Source organism: Rana temporaria, chromosome 1, assembly GCF_905171775.1.
Source record: "Rana temporaria chromosome 1, aRanTem1.1, whole genome shotgun sequence".
Classification (NCBI taxonomy): domain Eukaryota; kingdom Metazoa; phylum Chordata; class Amphibia; order Anura; family Ranidae; genus Rana; species Rana temporaria.
In genome coordinates this window covers 25,581,931-25,599,972 of record NC_053489.1, presented here as the reverse complement: position 1 = coordinate 25,599,972, position 18,042 = coordinate 25,581,931, and the positions used below count along the sequence as shown (strand labels likewise).

At 47.7% G+C, this 18,042-nt stretch overlaps 1 protein-coding gene across 1 annotated transcript in view; it reads left to right on the top strand.

The window, feature by feature from the left end:
• Window positions 1–18,042, top strand: part of LOC120925562 (valosin containing protein) — a 68,492-nt gene that overhangs the window by 24,796 nt on the left and 25,654 nt on the right. Inside the window, exons 4-8 of the mRNA XM_040336031.1 lie at window positions 9,283–9,425; window positions 10,343–10,473; window positions 11,626–11,757; window positions 13,666–13,768; window positions 14,480–14,613. Coding sequence (XP_040191965.1) covers window positions 9,283–9,425; window positions 10,343–10,473; window positions 11,626–11,757; window positions 13,666–13,768; window positions 14,480–14,613 — 643 coding nt within the window. The remainder of the gene's footprint in view (window positions 1–9,282; window positions 9,426–10,342; window positions 10,474–11,625; window positions 11,758–13,665; window positions 13,769–14,479; window positions 14,614–18,042) is intronic.

The following is an 18,042-nucleotide window of genomic DNA, read 5'->3' as shown; positions in this document are numbered from 1 at the left end:
AGAGAGATTAGACTTCATAAGGAAACTCTCACTGGCTGTTGGGATTTCAGCTGCTGGAGCGCGGCTCTGAAGCCGGGAAAAGTCCGGCCTCATAACTAACTAAATCAAATGCACAGCTTTAAATCTTTACAGTTTTTTTTTTTTTTTTTTTGTAGCGCAAAAAAAATACCAGAGCCGCTTTCTTCTAGACTCAGTCTGACATTGATGTTTGTGGTGTTTGCTGTCTTGCATATAAAACGAGTGTGCTATAATCCATTAATATTTTATCTTCAAAACTCCAGCTGTCCTATATCGCCAATGGAAGCGCTTACTGTCCATAAATGTTTATTCATATTAGAAGTGATCTTACATTGCCTTGTCTGATCTGTCATCCTCGCTTGACAAGACAGGATTAAAAGGTCAAAGCTGATGGTTTATTGGTATGTAAGATCAGTCTGTGCTTGGCAATGTGCATGGGGTGGAGACCATGCCGTGTTCTGCATTCCACAGTGCAGGCGCTGCTCCAGCATTAAGAGCAGTTATGTCTGCTGATTAGAATTACCTACCTGCATACAATATGGGGTCATGGCAGCATATGTCTGCTGATTAGAATTACCTACCTGCATACAGGTCCCTTTTTTTTTTTGTTTGCTAGGTGTGTGTGATTGTTCTGTGTCTACATTACCCTTGGAATATAATGTACATAAAGGTAAAATGTTTTTTGGTTTGATATAAAGTTATACTTCAAAAAAAGAGCCACGCCTTACAGACTTATAAATTGCTCCAGATTCTGTCATCAAATTCTGTAATCCTAAAAAAAAAAAAAAAAGTACTATGTATTTGGTTTTAATGCTGTGCATAAATAGACCTTTTATAGGAATGGGCACCAGTTATATTTTTTGGTTATAGGATTTGATGCTCGTATCTGTGGAAATTCATTGATTGTAGGGCCAAAACAACTAATCGATCGACAACTAATCGATTATGAAATTAATCGATGATCATTTTCATAATTGATTAATCGGCCAGTAAGATGTCGGCAAAAAACTAAAATGATCCCTTTGTATAGTACAAAAAGAGCAAATAAATACTGTAAATATTACTTTCACTGTCCCACAGTAAAAAATGAACCCCTTACAGTAGCGATTATTTGCTCTTTTTGTACTAATTTTAGTCTTTTTAACTCCATTGCGTTACTAAACATTAGGGGTGCAATGGATCAAAAAATTCACGGTTCGGATCGTTCCTCGGATCAGAGTCACGGATCGGATCATTTTTCGGATCATAATCCTATATAGTCTCCACTGTAATGTCCACGTTCCGTCTCCCCACATCTCACCTAGGCCGCCGTTGTCGGGTGTACCAAGATGGCCTCCACTCTGAAGCTAGGCTGAAGCCGCAGCCTTTCCTTGCCTCCTTTTATTTATTTATTTTCGTTAAATGATCTTAACTGATTAATCGGACAACTAATTGATTATGAAAATAATCGTTAGTTGCAGCCCTAATTGGTCCATAGAAGTCCATAAGACAGGGTCCTCTGTTTTAAGGTGTGTGGATAGAGATCTATCTAGATCAGTGATGGCGAACCTTGGCACCCCAGATGTTTTGGAACTATATTTCCCATGATGCTCAACTACACTGCAGAGTGCATGAGCATCATGGGAAATGTAGTTCCAAAACATCTGGGGTGCCAATTACATACATTCTCTAATTGAGTATAAGCTGAGGTACTTAATTTCCCCACAAAAAAAGGGTAGACTTATTGACTTGAGTATAAGCTTAGGGTGAGAATGCAGCAGCTACTGTAAGCGGAAAAGAGGGTCAACAATACCCAATTGCACGCCTCACTGTGCCCGAGTTGGTGTACCTGAAATTCTTGACATGTTGCGGTTGTCCATTCATTGTTTTTAAAAGTCGCGGTCTCCTCCTGGTCCCGTGATGGGCGTTTCCCAGCTGACACAGTTCTGCCGATCACGGATGTTCTCTCATCCTCTGGCTCAGTTTCCCAGCAAACACTGTGTTCAGTGTTCCGCCAATCACGAACGTACTTTGATCCTCGGACAAGAGAACATACGTGATTGGCGCAACACTGAACCCCGCTCCAACTCCCTCCCCCAATACATGAGCCTGATGGTTGATGAGATGCAGCAGGAGGCGCCATTGGCTCCCACTGCTGTCAATCAGCGCCAGTGAGGTGGGGCTGAGCCGTGCTCTGTGTCTTATGTCTTATGGATGAATAGAGCGGGGCTTGGGAGCAAGCACCCACAAGTGCCCCCATAGCAAGCAGCATGCTATGGGGGCACTTGGCAAGGGGGTAGGGGCCCAGCGCACCAGTGGGGGGACCCAAGAAGAGGATCTGGGCTGCTCTGTGCAATACCACTGCACAGAACAGGTAAGTATAACATGTTTGCAAATTTTTTATTTTTATTTATTTTTTTTGAAAAACACAATCATTGATCATGATTGTAGTGTTTGTTATATTGTGGGTTTTAATTTATACCATGTTTGTTTTACAATAAACGTGCAGGAAGTTGTTAAGGGGGTTCCTTCTCTCTGTGTGTGTGTCCGGTTCACATTGTAATTGCACTGGACTACATACTTCCCATGCGATTCACACACAGTGCGATTTCGCAGCCCAGTCATTTGTGCACCAGAACACGGAAAAGGTTATGCATTCATAACTTTTAAAACACACTGCACCATATTGCACGATACTGAGGTACTATGTAATCTGGTGCCCACAAACTGCGTTTGGGGTGCCATTAACATAACATGCAGGTTGCAAGGGCAGGGGATTCGAATGCGGTGTGGAAAAATCACATGGCACACTCCTTTCTCGCACTGCGTTCTGGTGTGAATGGGGCCCTAAAAGAGAATGTAAGGAGAACTCTAACATTTTGGCTTCTTCACCAGAACACAAGGTCAAATCTTCTCACGGGGACACCTCTGGTTGTAAAAGAGGGAAATTTTCACTATTTGGTGCATTTTGGGACAGAAAGTAAAATTAAATCTTCCTAACAGGGCAAAGATGGCAATAAAAACATCCTGCGATTTCCCTCACTTCCTGCGTTGCCCATAGGACAAAAAGTGAAGAAAAAATCCCTTTTCTCTTTCGTTCATAGACGGACACAGCATCCTTTGACCTTCGGGTTATGTTCTTCCTACCAGGAGATTTTAGGCAGAATTCTTACAGCACTTAAGGTGTTAAAACTTTCCTTCATGCCGCTCCTCCCAGGGGGCGTGGCTCCCCCAGGCATAACCCCCACTCTGCTCTAGCAGCTTCAGTTTGTTTCTGCCTAACCGTCAGGAGAGTCAGGCTCTCTCTGGAGTCCTGGACTCTGGAGTTTTTTCTTGCAAATTTTTTTGCATTTTGCGAGTTTTTTTCTCGCTTTTTTATTCTATTTTTATTTTTGAATCCTGCGATTCTTCTATCAACAGCCGACTGGGTGACAGGCTGGGTCCTCGACCCTTGTAGTCCCCCCAGGTTCGGCCTTCGAGCGTGTGCCGGCCCTCAGCTCCGCTTTGGGACGTCCACGACAGGCCCCATTGCTCCAGGGGCGGCCGGGGAACTTCGGTTCTAGGGCACACATATGACCGGTCTCTATGGCCTTGTCACAGTGTGTCTGGCTGACAGCCATGCCGTTCGCGGACGTTGGTTCTGTCTGGGATACCTCCAGCCGGGTAGTCGCAGGACAGGTAAGTAGTGGCCCCTTACTCAGGTAAGTGGTCTGGCTGGAATGTTTTCCCTTGGGAGGTCGACTGAGGGTTTTCCCCTGCTTTCCTCTCTCCCTTATTCCTCTCCCTCCTTCCCCCTTTGGGTGACGGCTGTGCAGGGGGTTTTTTCCCTGGGGCTCATATTTTTTTCACTCGGGTATGGCTGGGGCTGTTCTGTGTCACTGCAGGGGACTGTGGTGGACATTCTGGGCATTTTTGTGTGTGCTGTGTGCTGTTTTGGTGTACTGTCATTTTTGGGTACACTGTCTTTTTAAAACTGCGCAACGGCGGCCATTTTGCCGGAGCCGCGCTTGTATTATTCGGCGGCCATTTTCTTGTGGCCGGCGCCGTTTTCAGCACTAGTTCGGCCTCTAGTGGCCGTTTCGGCGGGGAAAAAAGACCGCGAATCATCTGAGGGGACAGACGCAGCGCTGCAGCTTCTCCTCAGCACACACTTGTCCTTCACAGACCGCGCTGTACCAGGGGGGTGGTGAGTCTCAGGGGGCCCCAGACTGTGCTCTAGCGGCCGGGAGGTGACCTGTGGGGGACTTTTTTCCTGCCATTGGCAGTGGGGGTGACACAGCAGCTGCAATATGGAGCCTGAATCAGGCCCCTCATTCCTCACAATGCCGGAATTAACCCTTAGCGCCCCTCCCCCTGCCACATCTGTTGAATCGGTGTCGGCTGTCCTGGAGTCTTTTCTCACCAGGTTTGAAGCTGCCAGTGCTCGGTTGGGGGGTAAAAAGCGCCCCCCCCCAGAGGCTGTTTCTGGGGATATCTCTGACGCAGAATCGGATAACGCTGTTGCTGCTTCTGGTTCTGTCATGTCAGAGGATGCGGGCTTAACCCACATGGACAGCGAGGATGACTCTGCTGCGGAGTCTGCTGACAAGGAATTTGTTGGAGCTCTTATAACTGCGGTACGTGAGGCTCTTCATTTAGAGGATTTGGCGGAGACACCAGCGGTGTCAGTCCTTTTGGATTCCGCAAACCACCGCGTACCGCTAAGGTATTCCCTTGTGTTCCTTATTTGGACAATTTGTTGTATAAGGAATGGGATACACCGCAAAAGGCTTTTACTGTTCCTAAAAGCTTTGCTACCCGTTACCCCCTGGAGGAGGACTTTTTAAAAAAGTGGGTCACTCCTCCGTCGGTGGACCCTCCTGTGTCCAGACTGAGTAAGGCTACTACGTTGCCTGTGGAGGGGGCTCCTGCTTTCAAGGACCCCGCCGATAGGAGAGTGGAGGCCGTGGCCCGCTCCCTGTTCTCGGTGGTGGGTTCGGCGGTAAGGCCGGCTCTGGCCGGCGCCCTGGTTGCTCAGACGCTAACTGAAAGGGCGAAGCTCCTGCTGCAGGATCTGGAGGTCCAGGGTGCTTCCGAGTCCTCTAGGGACCTGGCTGAGCAGTTGATTCAGGGTCAGAAGTTTCTCTGTGAGGCGGCTATGGATTCGATTCCTTTGCTTTCCAGGGCTTCTGTCTACGCAGTGGTTCTGCGCCGCCTTATATGGCTGAAGTGCTGGTCGGCTGACCAGTCCTCGAAAAAGGCCTTGGTGGATTTGCCCTTTAAGGGCGGACGGCTCTTTGGGGCATCCCTGGATGACATCATTAAGGATGCCACTGGAGGTAAGAGCACCTTGCTCCCTCAGTCGGGGAAGGGTAAGGAACCTCGCCGCAAGCAAGGTCCTACTTTTACTACCCCTAAGCGGTTTTTTTCGTGCGCCTAGCGCGGCTGGAAAAGGTCCGCAAGGGGCAAAAGCCCCTGCTGCCGGGCGTAAGCGCCCCTGGTTTAACAAACCAAACAAGCCTGCGGACAAGCCTGCTTCCGCATGAAGGTCTGCCCCCGCCCGGGTCTCGGGTGGGGGGGACGGCTTCACGACTTCGCGGATCGGTGGAACTCTCTTCTGACCGACCGTTGGGTTTGCGAGGTGGTCGCCTCGGGGTACAAGATAGAGTTCCTCTCTTGTCCCCCAAACAGATTTTTTCCATCCAACCTCCAGCTTCCTCAGGATCGGCGGCTAGCCCTATCCGGGGCTGTCCAGGATCTTCTGGACAGAGGGGTGGTTGTGCCGGTTCCCTCGCTGGAACGGTTTCAGGGGTTCTACTCCAATCTGTTCGTGGTTCCCAAGAAGGGAGGGGTTCGCCCTGTCCTGGACCTAAAGGCCCTCAACTCCTTTGTCAAGGTGCAGCGATTCAGGATGGAGTCGGTCCGTTCTATCATAGCGGCCCTCCACCAGGGGGACTTCATGGCGTCCTTGGACATCATGGACGCATACCTGCATGTCCCCGTTTGCACAAGCCACCAAAGATATCTGCGTTTTGCGATCGGGGAGGACCACTATCAATTCGTGGCCCTCCCGTTCGGGCTGGCGTCGGCACCACGGGTGTTCACCAAGGTGCTCGCCCCGATCCTGGCCTTGCTAAGGCAGCGAGGGATCGCTATCGTGGGATACCTGGACGACCTTCTCCTGAGAGCTTCTTCAAGCTCAGAGTTAGAGGAGGACGTGTCCATCACGTGTCGGACTCTGCAGGAGTTCGGCTGGCTTCTGAATCTCAAAAAATCAGTGTTGGTTCCGTCCCAGAGGCTGGAACACCTGGGGCTGGTTTTGGATTCGGGGGAGGCAAAAGTGTTCCTCCCATCGGAAAAACTGCAATCTGCAGTGAGACAGTTGTCGACCCAGAAGTGGTCGTCTCTTCGCTTCTGCATGCGGGTTCTGGGTCTGATGGTGGCCTCCTTCGAGGCGGTTCCGTATGCCCAATTCCACACCAGGGTACTACAGAAGGAGGTTCTGTCACGATGGGACAGGGTCCCATCTTCTCTGGATCGCCAGATTCGGTTGAGCCATCTGGCCAAGTCTTCCCTGGCATGGTGGCTGACGTCTCCGGTGCTTCGGTCAGGGAAGTCTTTTCTTCCGTGCCGCTGGACAGTGGTCACGACGGATGCCAGCCTCTTCGGCTGGGGGGGCGTCTGGGGCACCCAGTCAGCCCAGGGGCGCTGGACTCAGGAGGAGTCCCGCCTGCCGATCAATATCCTGGAGCTCCGAGCGATCAAGCTGTGCCTTGTCAGGTGGTCCCTGGAGCTGCAGGGCCGTCCTGTCAGGATCCAGTCCGACAACGCCACGGCCGTGGCGTACGTCAATCATCAGGGCGGCACAAGGAGCTCGGCCGCGGCGACGGAGGTCGCTCACATACTTCGGTGGGCCGAAAGGTCCGTTCCGGCCCTGTCAGCGGTATACATTCCGGGAGTTCTGAATTGGCAAGCCGACTTCCTAAGTCGCACGACTCTGGATCAAGGGGAGTGGTCTCTCCACCCGGAGGTTTTTCAGATCCTGTGCCAAAAATGGGGCACTCCAGACGTGGACCTTCTGGCGTCCCGTCTCAATCGGAAGGTACCACGGTTTGTGGCCAGGTCAAGGGACCCGTGGGCAGACGCGTCAGACACGTTAGTGGCTCCCTGGGGTCAATATCACCTGATTTACGCCTTCCCTCCTCTAAGGCTCCTACCCCGCCTGCTGCGCAGGGTGGAAGCCGAAGGGATTCCAACGATCCTGATCGCCCCAGATTGGCCGCGTCGCTCTTGGTACGCGGACCTGGTACGTCTGGTGGCAGACGCCCCCTGGCGCCTGCCTCTGAGGGAAGATCTCCTGTCTCAGGGTCCGATCTTCCATCCTGCTTTACGGTCACTGGCTTTAACGGCGTGGCTGTTGAGAACCAGGTACTGAAGGACCGGGGCCTGTCGGGCCCGGTAATCTCTACCATGATGCGTGCACGGAAGTCCACTTCTCGAAAAATTTATCATCGTACATGGAAAGCATACATCTCTATGTGTGAGGAGATGAAGTGGCACCCCCGTACTTACGTGGTGTCCCGGATCCTGCTGTTCCTACAGCGGGGAGTGGACCAGGCTCTTGCCTTGAGCACGATCAAGAGTCAGATTTCTGCTCTGGCTGTTTATTTTCAGCGTCCCGTGGCAGCGCACTCTTTGGTTCGCACGTTTGTGCAGGGGGTCCGGCATGTGGCCCCCCCGGTGCGCCCTCCGCTACCTTCTTGGGACTTGAACTTGGTCCTCTCGGCGCTTCAGCGTGCCCCCTTTGAGGACATTCGGGAGATCCCCTTGCTGACTTTGTCGCAGAAGGTGGTCTTTCTGGTAGCTATTACCTCTATCAGACGAGTGTCTGAACTGGCGGCCTTGTCTTGCAAGGCCCCCTACTTGGTCATCCATCAGGATAAGGCGGTGCTGCGCCCGCGACCTTCTTTTCTTCCGAAGGTCGTTTCGGCCTTTCACATTAACGAGGACATTGTTGTTGCATCATTATGTCCTCAGCCGAAGAACCCGAAGGAAGCCGTTTTACATTCTCTAGATGTGGTTCGGGCCCTTCGAGTTTACTTGTCGGCGACAGCTCCGTTCCGGAAGTCGGACTCGCTGTTCGTGTCTGTGTCCGGTCCCAGTAAGGGCCTGGCAGTCTCGTCGGCCACCATTTCCAGGTGGATCCGACAGGTTGTGCTTCAGGCCTACGCCCTGAAGGGGCGGGCGCCTCCCTTTCGGGTCACGGCGCATTCGACCAGGGCGATTGGAGCCTCCTGGGCTTTCTGACACCAAGCCTCTGTGTTACAGGTGTGTAAGGCTGCGACCTGGTCGTCGGTCCACACTTTCTCAAAGTTTTATAAGGTGGATGTGAGTGCATCTTCTGATGCCTCATTCGGCCGCAGGGTGTTACAGGCGGCAGTTTAAGGTTGGAGTTCCTCCGTTGAGTAACTCCGGTTTTGTTTGGGGTGTAACCTGTTTGCTGTGTTATTTTTCCCACCCCTCGTTTTTTGACACTGCTTGGGGACGTCCCGAAGGTCAAAGGATGCTGTGTCCGTCTATGAACGAAAGAGAAAAAAGGATTTTTGTACTCACCGTAAAATCCATTTCTCTGAGTTCATAGACGGACACAGCACCCACCCCTCCTTGGTTTGTACTGCTTGTTACGAACTGAAGCTGCTGGAGCAGGGTGTGGGTTATGCCTGGGGGAGCCACGCCCCCTGGGAGGAGCGGCATGAAGGAAAGTTTTAACACCTTAAGTGCTGTAAGAATTCTGCCTAAAATCTCCTGGTAGGAAGAACATAACCCGAAGGTCAAAGGATGCTGTGTCCGTCTATGAACTCAGAGAAATGGATTTTACGGTGAGTACAAAAATCCTTTTTTTTTTTTTTTTTTTTTTTTACGGCTGTTTTAACATTTCCCCCCCACACTATAACTAAACAAACTAGTTTTGCATTGAATTACACTTTAGTTTGTGGCAGAGGAGTGTGCTGGTCTTAGGCTGTAATCACTGGATCTAAATATAAAGGTGACACTGAAGGGAGTAACTATGGAAGGCAAAAATGATCGAATGAAAACGGCGTTGGCAGTGATAGTGAAATATAGTTGGTTACAGTGAAATGCATGTTGAGATTAGAATAAAATGTGTGAAATTCTTAGTCTCCAGGTTAATAGGTTTGGGAAAATCTTTGAGCAGCCATCACGTTATGTCCTATTTCTTGTGTTGTACTTTATATATTGCAGTGTTGGTTATGGCTCAATGATTTTTTATTTATTTTTTCCTGTCAGCATTCAGCCATGCCCAGATGTGAAGTATGGTAAACGGATCCATGTCTTGCCTCTCGATGACACAGTGGAAGGAATCACAGGAAATCTCTTTGAGGTCTATCTGAAGCCTTACTTCCTTGAGGCCTACAGGCCCATCAGAAAAGGTATGTTCTGTCCGGAGAACACTGTAGACCGTGGTCATCAACTCCTGTCCTCAGGGCCCACTAACAGGCCAGGTTTGCAAGATAACTGAAATACATCACAGGTGATATCATTTGCTGCTCAGTGATTGCAGTATTCGAGTCTGCATCTCCCCAAGGTATTACACAAAACCTGGCCTGTTAGTGGGCTCTGAGGACAGGGTTGATGACAACTGGTGTAGACTGCTTTTCTAGAGAGCTTGTGAAACTAGAGGGGTACATTCATAAAGCAATAAATGTGACATTCACCATACATTTGCAGCAGGTGAATCAACGGCTGTAACGTGATATTGTATAAAATTCAGGCGGTCAATAAATCTTATTGACATAGAAATAAAGTGGAGGGGAGTCGAGTCCATGACCCAGTTCATGCTGATTAGTGCAACTGTCACATGACATAAAAAAAAATATTGGCATCGGCGAGTACTTGGAAAAAGTATCGGTACTTGTACTCAATCTTAGTGGTATCGGGACAACCCTAGTTCAAATCCATGTCTACCAAGGTATGTTTATAAATGTCCTGGTATTCAAGGGATTATTACAAGCTCAATGGTATTGAATTTTTTTTTGAGCTGGTGATCGACTTTCACGTGATCAGCTTTAATGATACTGGAAATGTACTGCCACCCCATGTACCTACAACCCTACTAGATAACAAACCCCCATTTGTATGAAGAGGACCTGTCGTCTGCCCAATGCGCTACATCACATACCTCACATAGGTAGGGGGTGAATATGATGGCAGTAAATTTTAAATGTGAAAACACACACACACATATATTCTAGTAATTGTATGTGTAGGCTGCAAACGTGACTATATAAAATTGCCTAGGTGTACAGTTGACCGTATTCACATTAAAGTATGTTTGTTTGCATGGCAGGTGACATATTTCTGGTCAGAGGTGGGATGCGTGCCGTGGAGTTTAAGGTGGTGGAGACAGATCCCAGTCCGTACTGTATAGTCGCTCCAGATACTGTGATCCACTGTGAAGGAGAACCCATTAAACGTGAGGTAAGTGTTCTTATCCACCCTCTGTAAGATGCCAAGTCAAAGTGTACTTTAAGAGGTGCTCCATGCTGCAGAGGGTAGGACAAGTGCTGTCAATGGAAGATATTTTATATATCTATATCGTATATACTCGAGTATAAGCCGACCCAAATATAAGCCGAGACACCTAATTTTACCACAAAAAAATGGGAAAACATTGACTCGAGTAAGCCTAGGGTGGAAAAATGCAGCAGCTACTGGGTAAACAATGCCCATATGCAGTCGTGCCTTTTATTAGTAAAACAGCGTGTGTCTGCCTCTGTATAATCCAGTCTGTTCAGCCGTCCGTCTGTATAATCCAGTCTGTTCAGCCGTCCGTTGTAGGAAAGACCCACCGCCTCCTCGTCCGTGGTAGAGGAACACTGATATGATGCTGGGAAACTGTATCGGTGTTCCGCCTATCAGACGAGGAGGAGGCAGGGCTGTCTTACAATGGATGGCCGAACAGACTGGATTACACAGCGGCAGATATATATAAGTATCTGTGTCATTTCCTCCAATCAGCTCTTACACAGTGTAAGTCCAGTCTCCCCACCTACCCCTCTGTTATACTGGCAGTTGAAGAAAGATTCTTAACAAGATCTGCACATCTGAAAGGGTGTAGAAAGCTGAAGGCAGCAGATATACATGTAAAACTTATGTAGGAGGATTTATCTCTGTGTATCATCTGAGGCTGTTCTAGGGCTGGGGAAAAAATGTATTTAAATCTAAAATCGAGTTGAGAGGTCAAATCGATTTCAGATTTTCAGCAAACCTATTTATTTATTTTCACCAGGTCTGACACTGAGGAGCTGTGGGCAAGAGTTTTTAGGCGAGGCCGCGGACTAGGCCGAAGCCGCGGTCTCTCGCCTAAAAACTCTTGCCCGCAGCTCCTCGGGACCGGCACGGTGTCCATAAAAAAATAAAATTTGAATAGTGTGTGTGTTTTTTTTTTTTTTTTTTTTTTTTGAGAAAATCACCCAGCTCTAGGCTGTTCACTTCACTTGGGTATGTGATGGTTTACATCCACTTTAAGCAAAAAAATAAAAACACTCCGCTCAATAATTTTAACCTTTTTTATGGCAGTCTCCTTTAATCCTCACTGTGCAGTAATTTTGGTAATGCTTGCTCTGACAGGATGAGGAAGAGTCTCTGAATGAAGTGGGTTATGACGATATCGGAGGCTGCAGAAAACAGTTGGCACAAATCAAGGAGATGGTGGAGCTCCCGCTGAGGCACCCTGCCCTCTTTAAGGCCATTGGCGTGAAGGTAATACACGAAGTTGTGCAATTAATGTTGATTTTACGAGTTTAGGTATTGCCGTATACTTTTAATATAGACATTTCCAGCATGCAGATTTTGAGTTTCCTACATTCAGTGATGTATTTGAAATTTCTTTCTAGTTGTGTCCTGTTTGGGTTCTCTGGAACACTTGCTGAATGGCTATATTGAGCTGAGAGAATACAAAAACATAGAATATATATATATATATATATATATATAGGCAAAATAAGAGATCTCTGCAGTACATGTCCATTTCCACGTGTGTTCTCTTTACTACCGGAAATCCATTGAGCACCCGATGTCATTAGTAAGGAAACAACACTGGCTATGCGTCACTGAAATCCTAAGCAGGGTTGTCGGCCCTGCCTGAGTTCTCGCCTGCTGAATTACAGAACACCTTTCCGTTATAAAGATGAGATTTGGAAGGTTTTCTAGTTCCGGCAGGACTGACAATATTCCTTGGGATTTTAGTGCATCAACATTGTCCTCTCACTACAGGAAACTGTAAGAGCTTACTGGATTTCTGGCAGGCTCAAGTTATCTTTTCTTAACCACTTTCCGCTCAACAACGTCATGACGTTACAGACTTTGAGTGGCGATATCTGAATGATGGATGCAGCTACAGGCATAATCCAGATATCATTATCTTTTTCTGCCGGTGATTCCCTGCACCATAAAAACAATAATAGTGGCTGTTTAAACACTTGATTGTATTTACAGGCGGCGGGAGGGGACAGCCTGCCTTCCCGCCATCCTCCAGTGCGTCTACTGGCTCGCCTGTGCGATTTAGCGAGCCTGAGAATAAATTGGCTGGCGTTGGCCGCTTACCATAGAGCTGACCAAGGACCAGATGGTCCCCGGTCATCTTTGACCTTTGGAGGCCGGGTGTGACTTTTGACGTCATGTCTGGCCTCGTAGTTTTAAAGGCTGCCGTTGCCTCAGGTGGGAAGCAGAGATCCTTCTCTCTTTTATTTTTTTATTTTGGGCTTTCTCGTCTAGAGGCGAGGTCTGGAGACTTATGGACCCCAGATCTCGCTGTAAAGAGGACCTGTCGCGCCCTATTCCAAGGGATGTTTACATTTCTTGTAACAGGAATAAAAGTGATAACAAAAAAAAAGTAAAGTGAAAGTGTCAAAATATAAAAATAAAAGTAATACAAAAATAAAAAAAATCTTTTAAAAAGCATCCGAGCATACATAGGTTGCACCCGCATATGTAAATGCCATTCAAACCACACGTGAGGTATCATCACGAATGTTTAAACAAGAGCAATAATTCTAGCCAAAGACTTCCTCTGTAACTCTAAACAGATAACCTGTAAAAACATTTTTTAATGCGTCACCTTTGGGGATTTAAGTACCAACGTTTTGGTGCCGTTCCATGAGTGTGCACAATTTTAAGGTGTGACCTGTTGGGTATCTATTTACGCAGCGTAAAAACATAATCTTTAACGTTATGCAAAAGAATCGGGACAATTTTAGTAGTGGTTTTTGTTTAATTCACAAAATACTGCGTGACCTAAAAAGTTGCAACGACCACAATTTTATTCCATAGGGTCTATGCTTAAAAAAATGTTTGGGGTTTCTGAACACTTTTCTAGCAAAAAAAAGATTTTTACATGTAGGAGAGAAGTGTCATAATTGGCCTGGGTGGCAAGAGGTAAAGAGATAACATGGGTAAATGTACGTTCACTTTCAATGATGTACTGAATGTGGTTTTTCTTTCCTTTTTTTTTCTTTTTTTATTCGGACATACACTGTCATGCATATAGATGGCTGTCGCTCACAGTGTAGTTATTGGTGCTCTCTGAACCATCAAAGAATCGATCTGTGATTTTCTATTTACAAAGAGAAATGCCTTATTTCATTACCATTTCTTTCTTGTACAATACAGCCTCCACGTGGTATCCTGCTGTACGGACCCCCAGGAACTGGAAAAACCCTGATTGCTCGAGCTGTAGCTAATGAAACTGGCGCCTTCTTCTTCCTCATCAATGGTGAGAAATGTTTTCCTTTTCATACAAGTTTATTGTGCAGTGCTTAAAGCAAGTATTAAGCCTAATTTACAATTATTGCCAATATTTGGAGAGGCTAAAGGTTGCACTTCCGTCCATCCTAGCCGAGGCACATCATTTTTCCGCTTGCCCATTGGTTCCTGGAATAGCAGTGTCGTCAATCTCGGGAGTCAATGGGCGTCCCCCACTGCTAGCATTGCGGTATTTCACAACCGGAAATGGTGCAATGCTTCATTCCGGATTGTTTGATTGACAGGTTGCCATAGCAACAGGGTGGGAACTTCCTCCTGCATCGCTATGGCAACCTGTTAACACAGTGGGCCGTGATTAGTTTTCACTACACATACGTGAAATCGGGAGGTGCATGCTGGGTAGCCAGCTGCACCTAATCCTAGAATAGGAAAATCTGAGCCTTTCACAGTGTGCATTAGAAGCTGTGTGTGTATGTATGTATGTATGTGTATAATTTTCTATATCTCACACACACAGATTCGACTTTAAGCTGTGCATTCTGTGAAATTTGATCAGACAGGGGGGGTGCATTTTAGGCCTAGTACTTCTTTTTTTTATATATATATTTTCTGTTTTTGCCCAATTTTCTTTACTGATCTGGTGAGAAAATGGGGAAAAATGCTCTATCCTTAGCAGATGAATATATTTAATGATGATTTTGTGCATGCTTGGTCATCCTAGGTCCTGAGATTATGAGTAAATTGGCTGGTGAGTCTGAAAGCAACCTGCGCAAAGCCTTCGAGGAAGCAGAGAAGAATGCCCCCGCCATTATCTTTATTGATGAACTGGATGCCATTGCTCCCAAAAGAGAGAAGGTGGGTTTCTGGGAGTAGTCCTCTGTTATGGGTATACCTGGCTCACGTTATTTTTGAACTCCTTCAGTTCTAATCCCCCGTATTGAATTTGCATGATAGCATGTCTTCTAAGACAGCTTTTTAATGGGGTGTGTGTTTTTTTTATTTTTATTGCATGATTTATGTTTAACCACTTCAGCCCCCTTAATGACCAGGCCATTTTTGCAATCGGCACTGCGTTTGTTACTTGAACTGACAATTGTATGGTCGTGCGCCGCTATACACCATTAAAATTGTCTCCTCCCTCCCCCCCCCCCCCCCCTTATGCCGCTTTTTGGTGGTATTTGATCCACTTCTGCGGTTTTTATTTTTTGCTCCATAAACAAAAAACGGGAAAAAAAAATTTCTTTTCTGCTATAAAACATATCCAATAAAAAAAATGTAAAACAAATAAAATGTCTTCATCAATTTAGGCCAATATGTATTCTGCTACATATTTTTGGTAAACCCCCAAAAATCTGTTTTTATATACTAGTAATGGCGGCGATCAGATTTTTTTTTCAGGATTGTGGTAGACAAATTGACACCTTTTTGACATCTCTTTTTTTATTTGGGGAACCAGTGACACTAATGCAGTGATCAGTGCTATACATGTGCAGTGTTACTGTACTAATGACACTAGCAGGGAAGGGGTTAACACCAGGGATGATCAAAGGGATAAATAAGTATAGCCTAAGCTTGTTTGGCTGTACTTCTATGGATCACGGGAGTGCAATTCGTTTTTGCACTTCTGTGACCCGTTTTCAGCAGAGAGCCGGCTGAAGTCCACTCTGACTCCACAGAAGTCGGTCCAGGGTCCGTGTCACCATAATGGAAGTCTGGTCCCTGGACCAGCACCCGGCTCAGCCTCTCAGCTTGGACCAATGTAACTATGTATATATCCTATCCTGGCCAATGCACCTGGAAGCTGGTTCACTGAAGTAGACGCTGTGCTGTGATGTCACCACCCCACCTCTCCACCCTGTCCAATCGGAGAACCCTTTTCATCCATTCAGAAAATATAAAGCAGTCACAATCTTGCTAAGATGTCGACCTCCTGCGTTCCCTGTGTCAGGCTGGCCGCTCAGCACAATACCCAGAAGCAAGTGGAGATTGCTGAAGTAGTGGTGTCTTCCCTCAGTGATTTCCGGCTTTCAGGGACATTAGCCAGGTATGGTCCTTATCAGTTTAACATAAAAGATGCAGTGTCCTGTAATAGTAATTATATTTACCTCTTCAATAGCCTGCATCTCCTATTCTCTTCCCTTGCTGTAGTCTGTGTTCTCCATATATGCACAGTTTTGTAGCCTACAAGAACTCTGGTCATGAAGGAATAGAGTCCTGTGTTTATCATGTTTCAGGAGGTTGCTTTAGGGTCCTTTCACACGGGGCAGATCAGTAATGATCCGCCCCGTGAACCTCGCTTGCTCAGCGGGGTTTTGCTCCGTTGATCTCCGCTGAGCCAGGGGACGACAGGGCGGTCCCCACACACTGTGCAGGGACCGCCCTGTCTTTCTCTTTCGTTCATAGACGGACACAGCCTTCATTGACCTTAGGGTTATGCTTCTTCCTACCAGGAGATTTAGGCAGAATTCTACAGCACTTAAGGTGTTAAAAACTTTCCTTCATGCTGCTCCTCCCAGGGGGCGTGGCTCCCCCAGGCATAACCCACACCCTGCTTTAGCAGCCTCAGTTTGTTTTCTGCCTAACGACAGGAGGTCAAGGCTATCTCTGGAGTTCCTGGACTCTGGAGTTTTTTTCTGGCGATTTTTCTCGCTTTTTTTTTATTATTTTGTTCCTGCATTTTTGAATCCTGCGATTCTTCTATCAACAGCCGACTGGGTGACAGGCTGGGTCCTCGACCCTTGTAGTCCCCCCATGTTCGGCCTTCGAGCGTGTGCCGGCCCTCAGCTCAGCTTTGGGACGTCCACGACAGGCCCCATTGCTCCAGGGGCGGCCGGGGGACTTTGGTTCTAGGGCGCACATATGACCGGTCTCTATGGCCTTGTCACAGTGTGTCTGGCCGACAGCCATGCCGTTTACGGACGTTGGTTCTGTCTGGGATACCTCCAGCCGGGTAGTCGCAGGACAGGTAAGTAGTGGCCCCTTACTCAGGTAAGTGGTCTGGCTGGTGGTTTCCCTGGGGAGGTCGACTGAGGGTCCGCCCTGCTTTCCTCTCTCCCCTTCCTCTCCCTCCTTCCCCTGACTGGGTAGTGGCTGTGAAGGGGGGCCTCCTGGGTTTTCTTTGTTACCACCGGGGCCCGTGTGTTGTTAGGGGGACTGTGTTGTTACTCTGGGGGGTGCTGCTGTGTGCTGCTGTGTTCTATGAGGTAATTTTTACCTCAGACAGCGGCCGTCTTGGAAATCTCCTTGGTAACGCTGTGATTCTTTTCTGAGGTAACAAAGCAGTCAGTGCTGCTGTGTTCTATGAGGTAATTTTTACCTCAGACAGCGGCCGTCTTGGAAATCTCCTTGGTAACGCTGTGATTCTTTTCTGAGGTAACAGACAAAGCAGTCAGTGCTGCTGTGTTCTATGAGGTAATTTTTACCTCAGACAGCGGCCGTCTTGGAAATCTCCTTGGTAACGCTGTGATTCTTTTCTGAGGTAACAAAGCAGTCAGTGCTGCTGTGTTCTATGAGGTAATTTTTACCTCAGACAGCGGCCGTCTTGGAAATCTCCTTGGTAACGATGTGATTCTTCCCTGAGATGACTCGGCACAGCCTCTGGTCAGTTTTAGTGCTGTTACAGTTTTAGTGCTGTGAATCTTCCATGAGGTGAATACACATCACAGTCAGCACATCAGAGCACACCTGAGGTTTTTCAGCTCCCTCTGCAGCTGGGTGGGGTGGTGAATACCGGGGGCCCCCCATGCTCTGCAATAGCAGCAAGGAGGTGACCAGTGGGGTTTTTTTGTCCTGCCTTGCAGGGTGGGTGACTCAGCGCTGACACTATGGAACTCAAGCTATGCCTGAGTTAACCCTTAATGCCCCTCCCCCTGCCACATCTGTTATGTTGGCTGTCCTGGGTTTCTTGCCAGGTTTGAAGCAGCTAGTGCCCGGATGGGGGGTAAAAAAGCGCCCCCTCCCTGAAGCCTGCTTCTGGGGATGACACAGAATCGCTGTTTTTTTCTGGTTCTGTTATGTCAGAGGCTGCGGGTTTTAACCCTTATGGACAGTGAGGATGACTCTGCTGCAGTCAGTTGCTGGCAAGAATTTGTTGGAGCTCTTGTTTCTGCGGTGCGTGAGGCTCTAAAAATTGAGGATGTGGCGGAGACACCTCCGTGTCAGTACCAGCACACTACCACGCATCGCTGAAGTGTTTCCTTGTGTTCCTTATTTGGACTATGTTATACAAGGAATGGGATGCACCGCAAAAAGTTTGACAAAAAACTTTGCAACCCGTTACCCCCT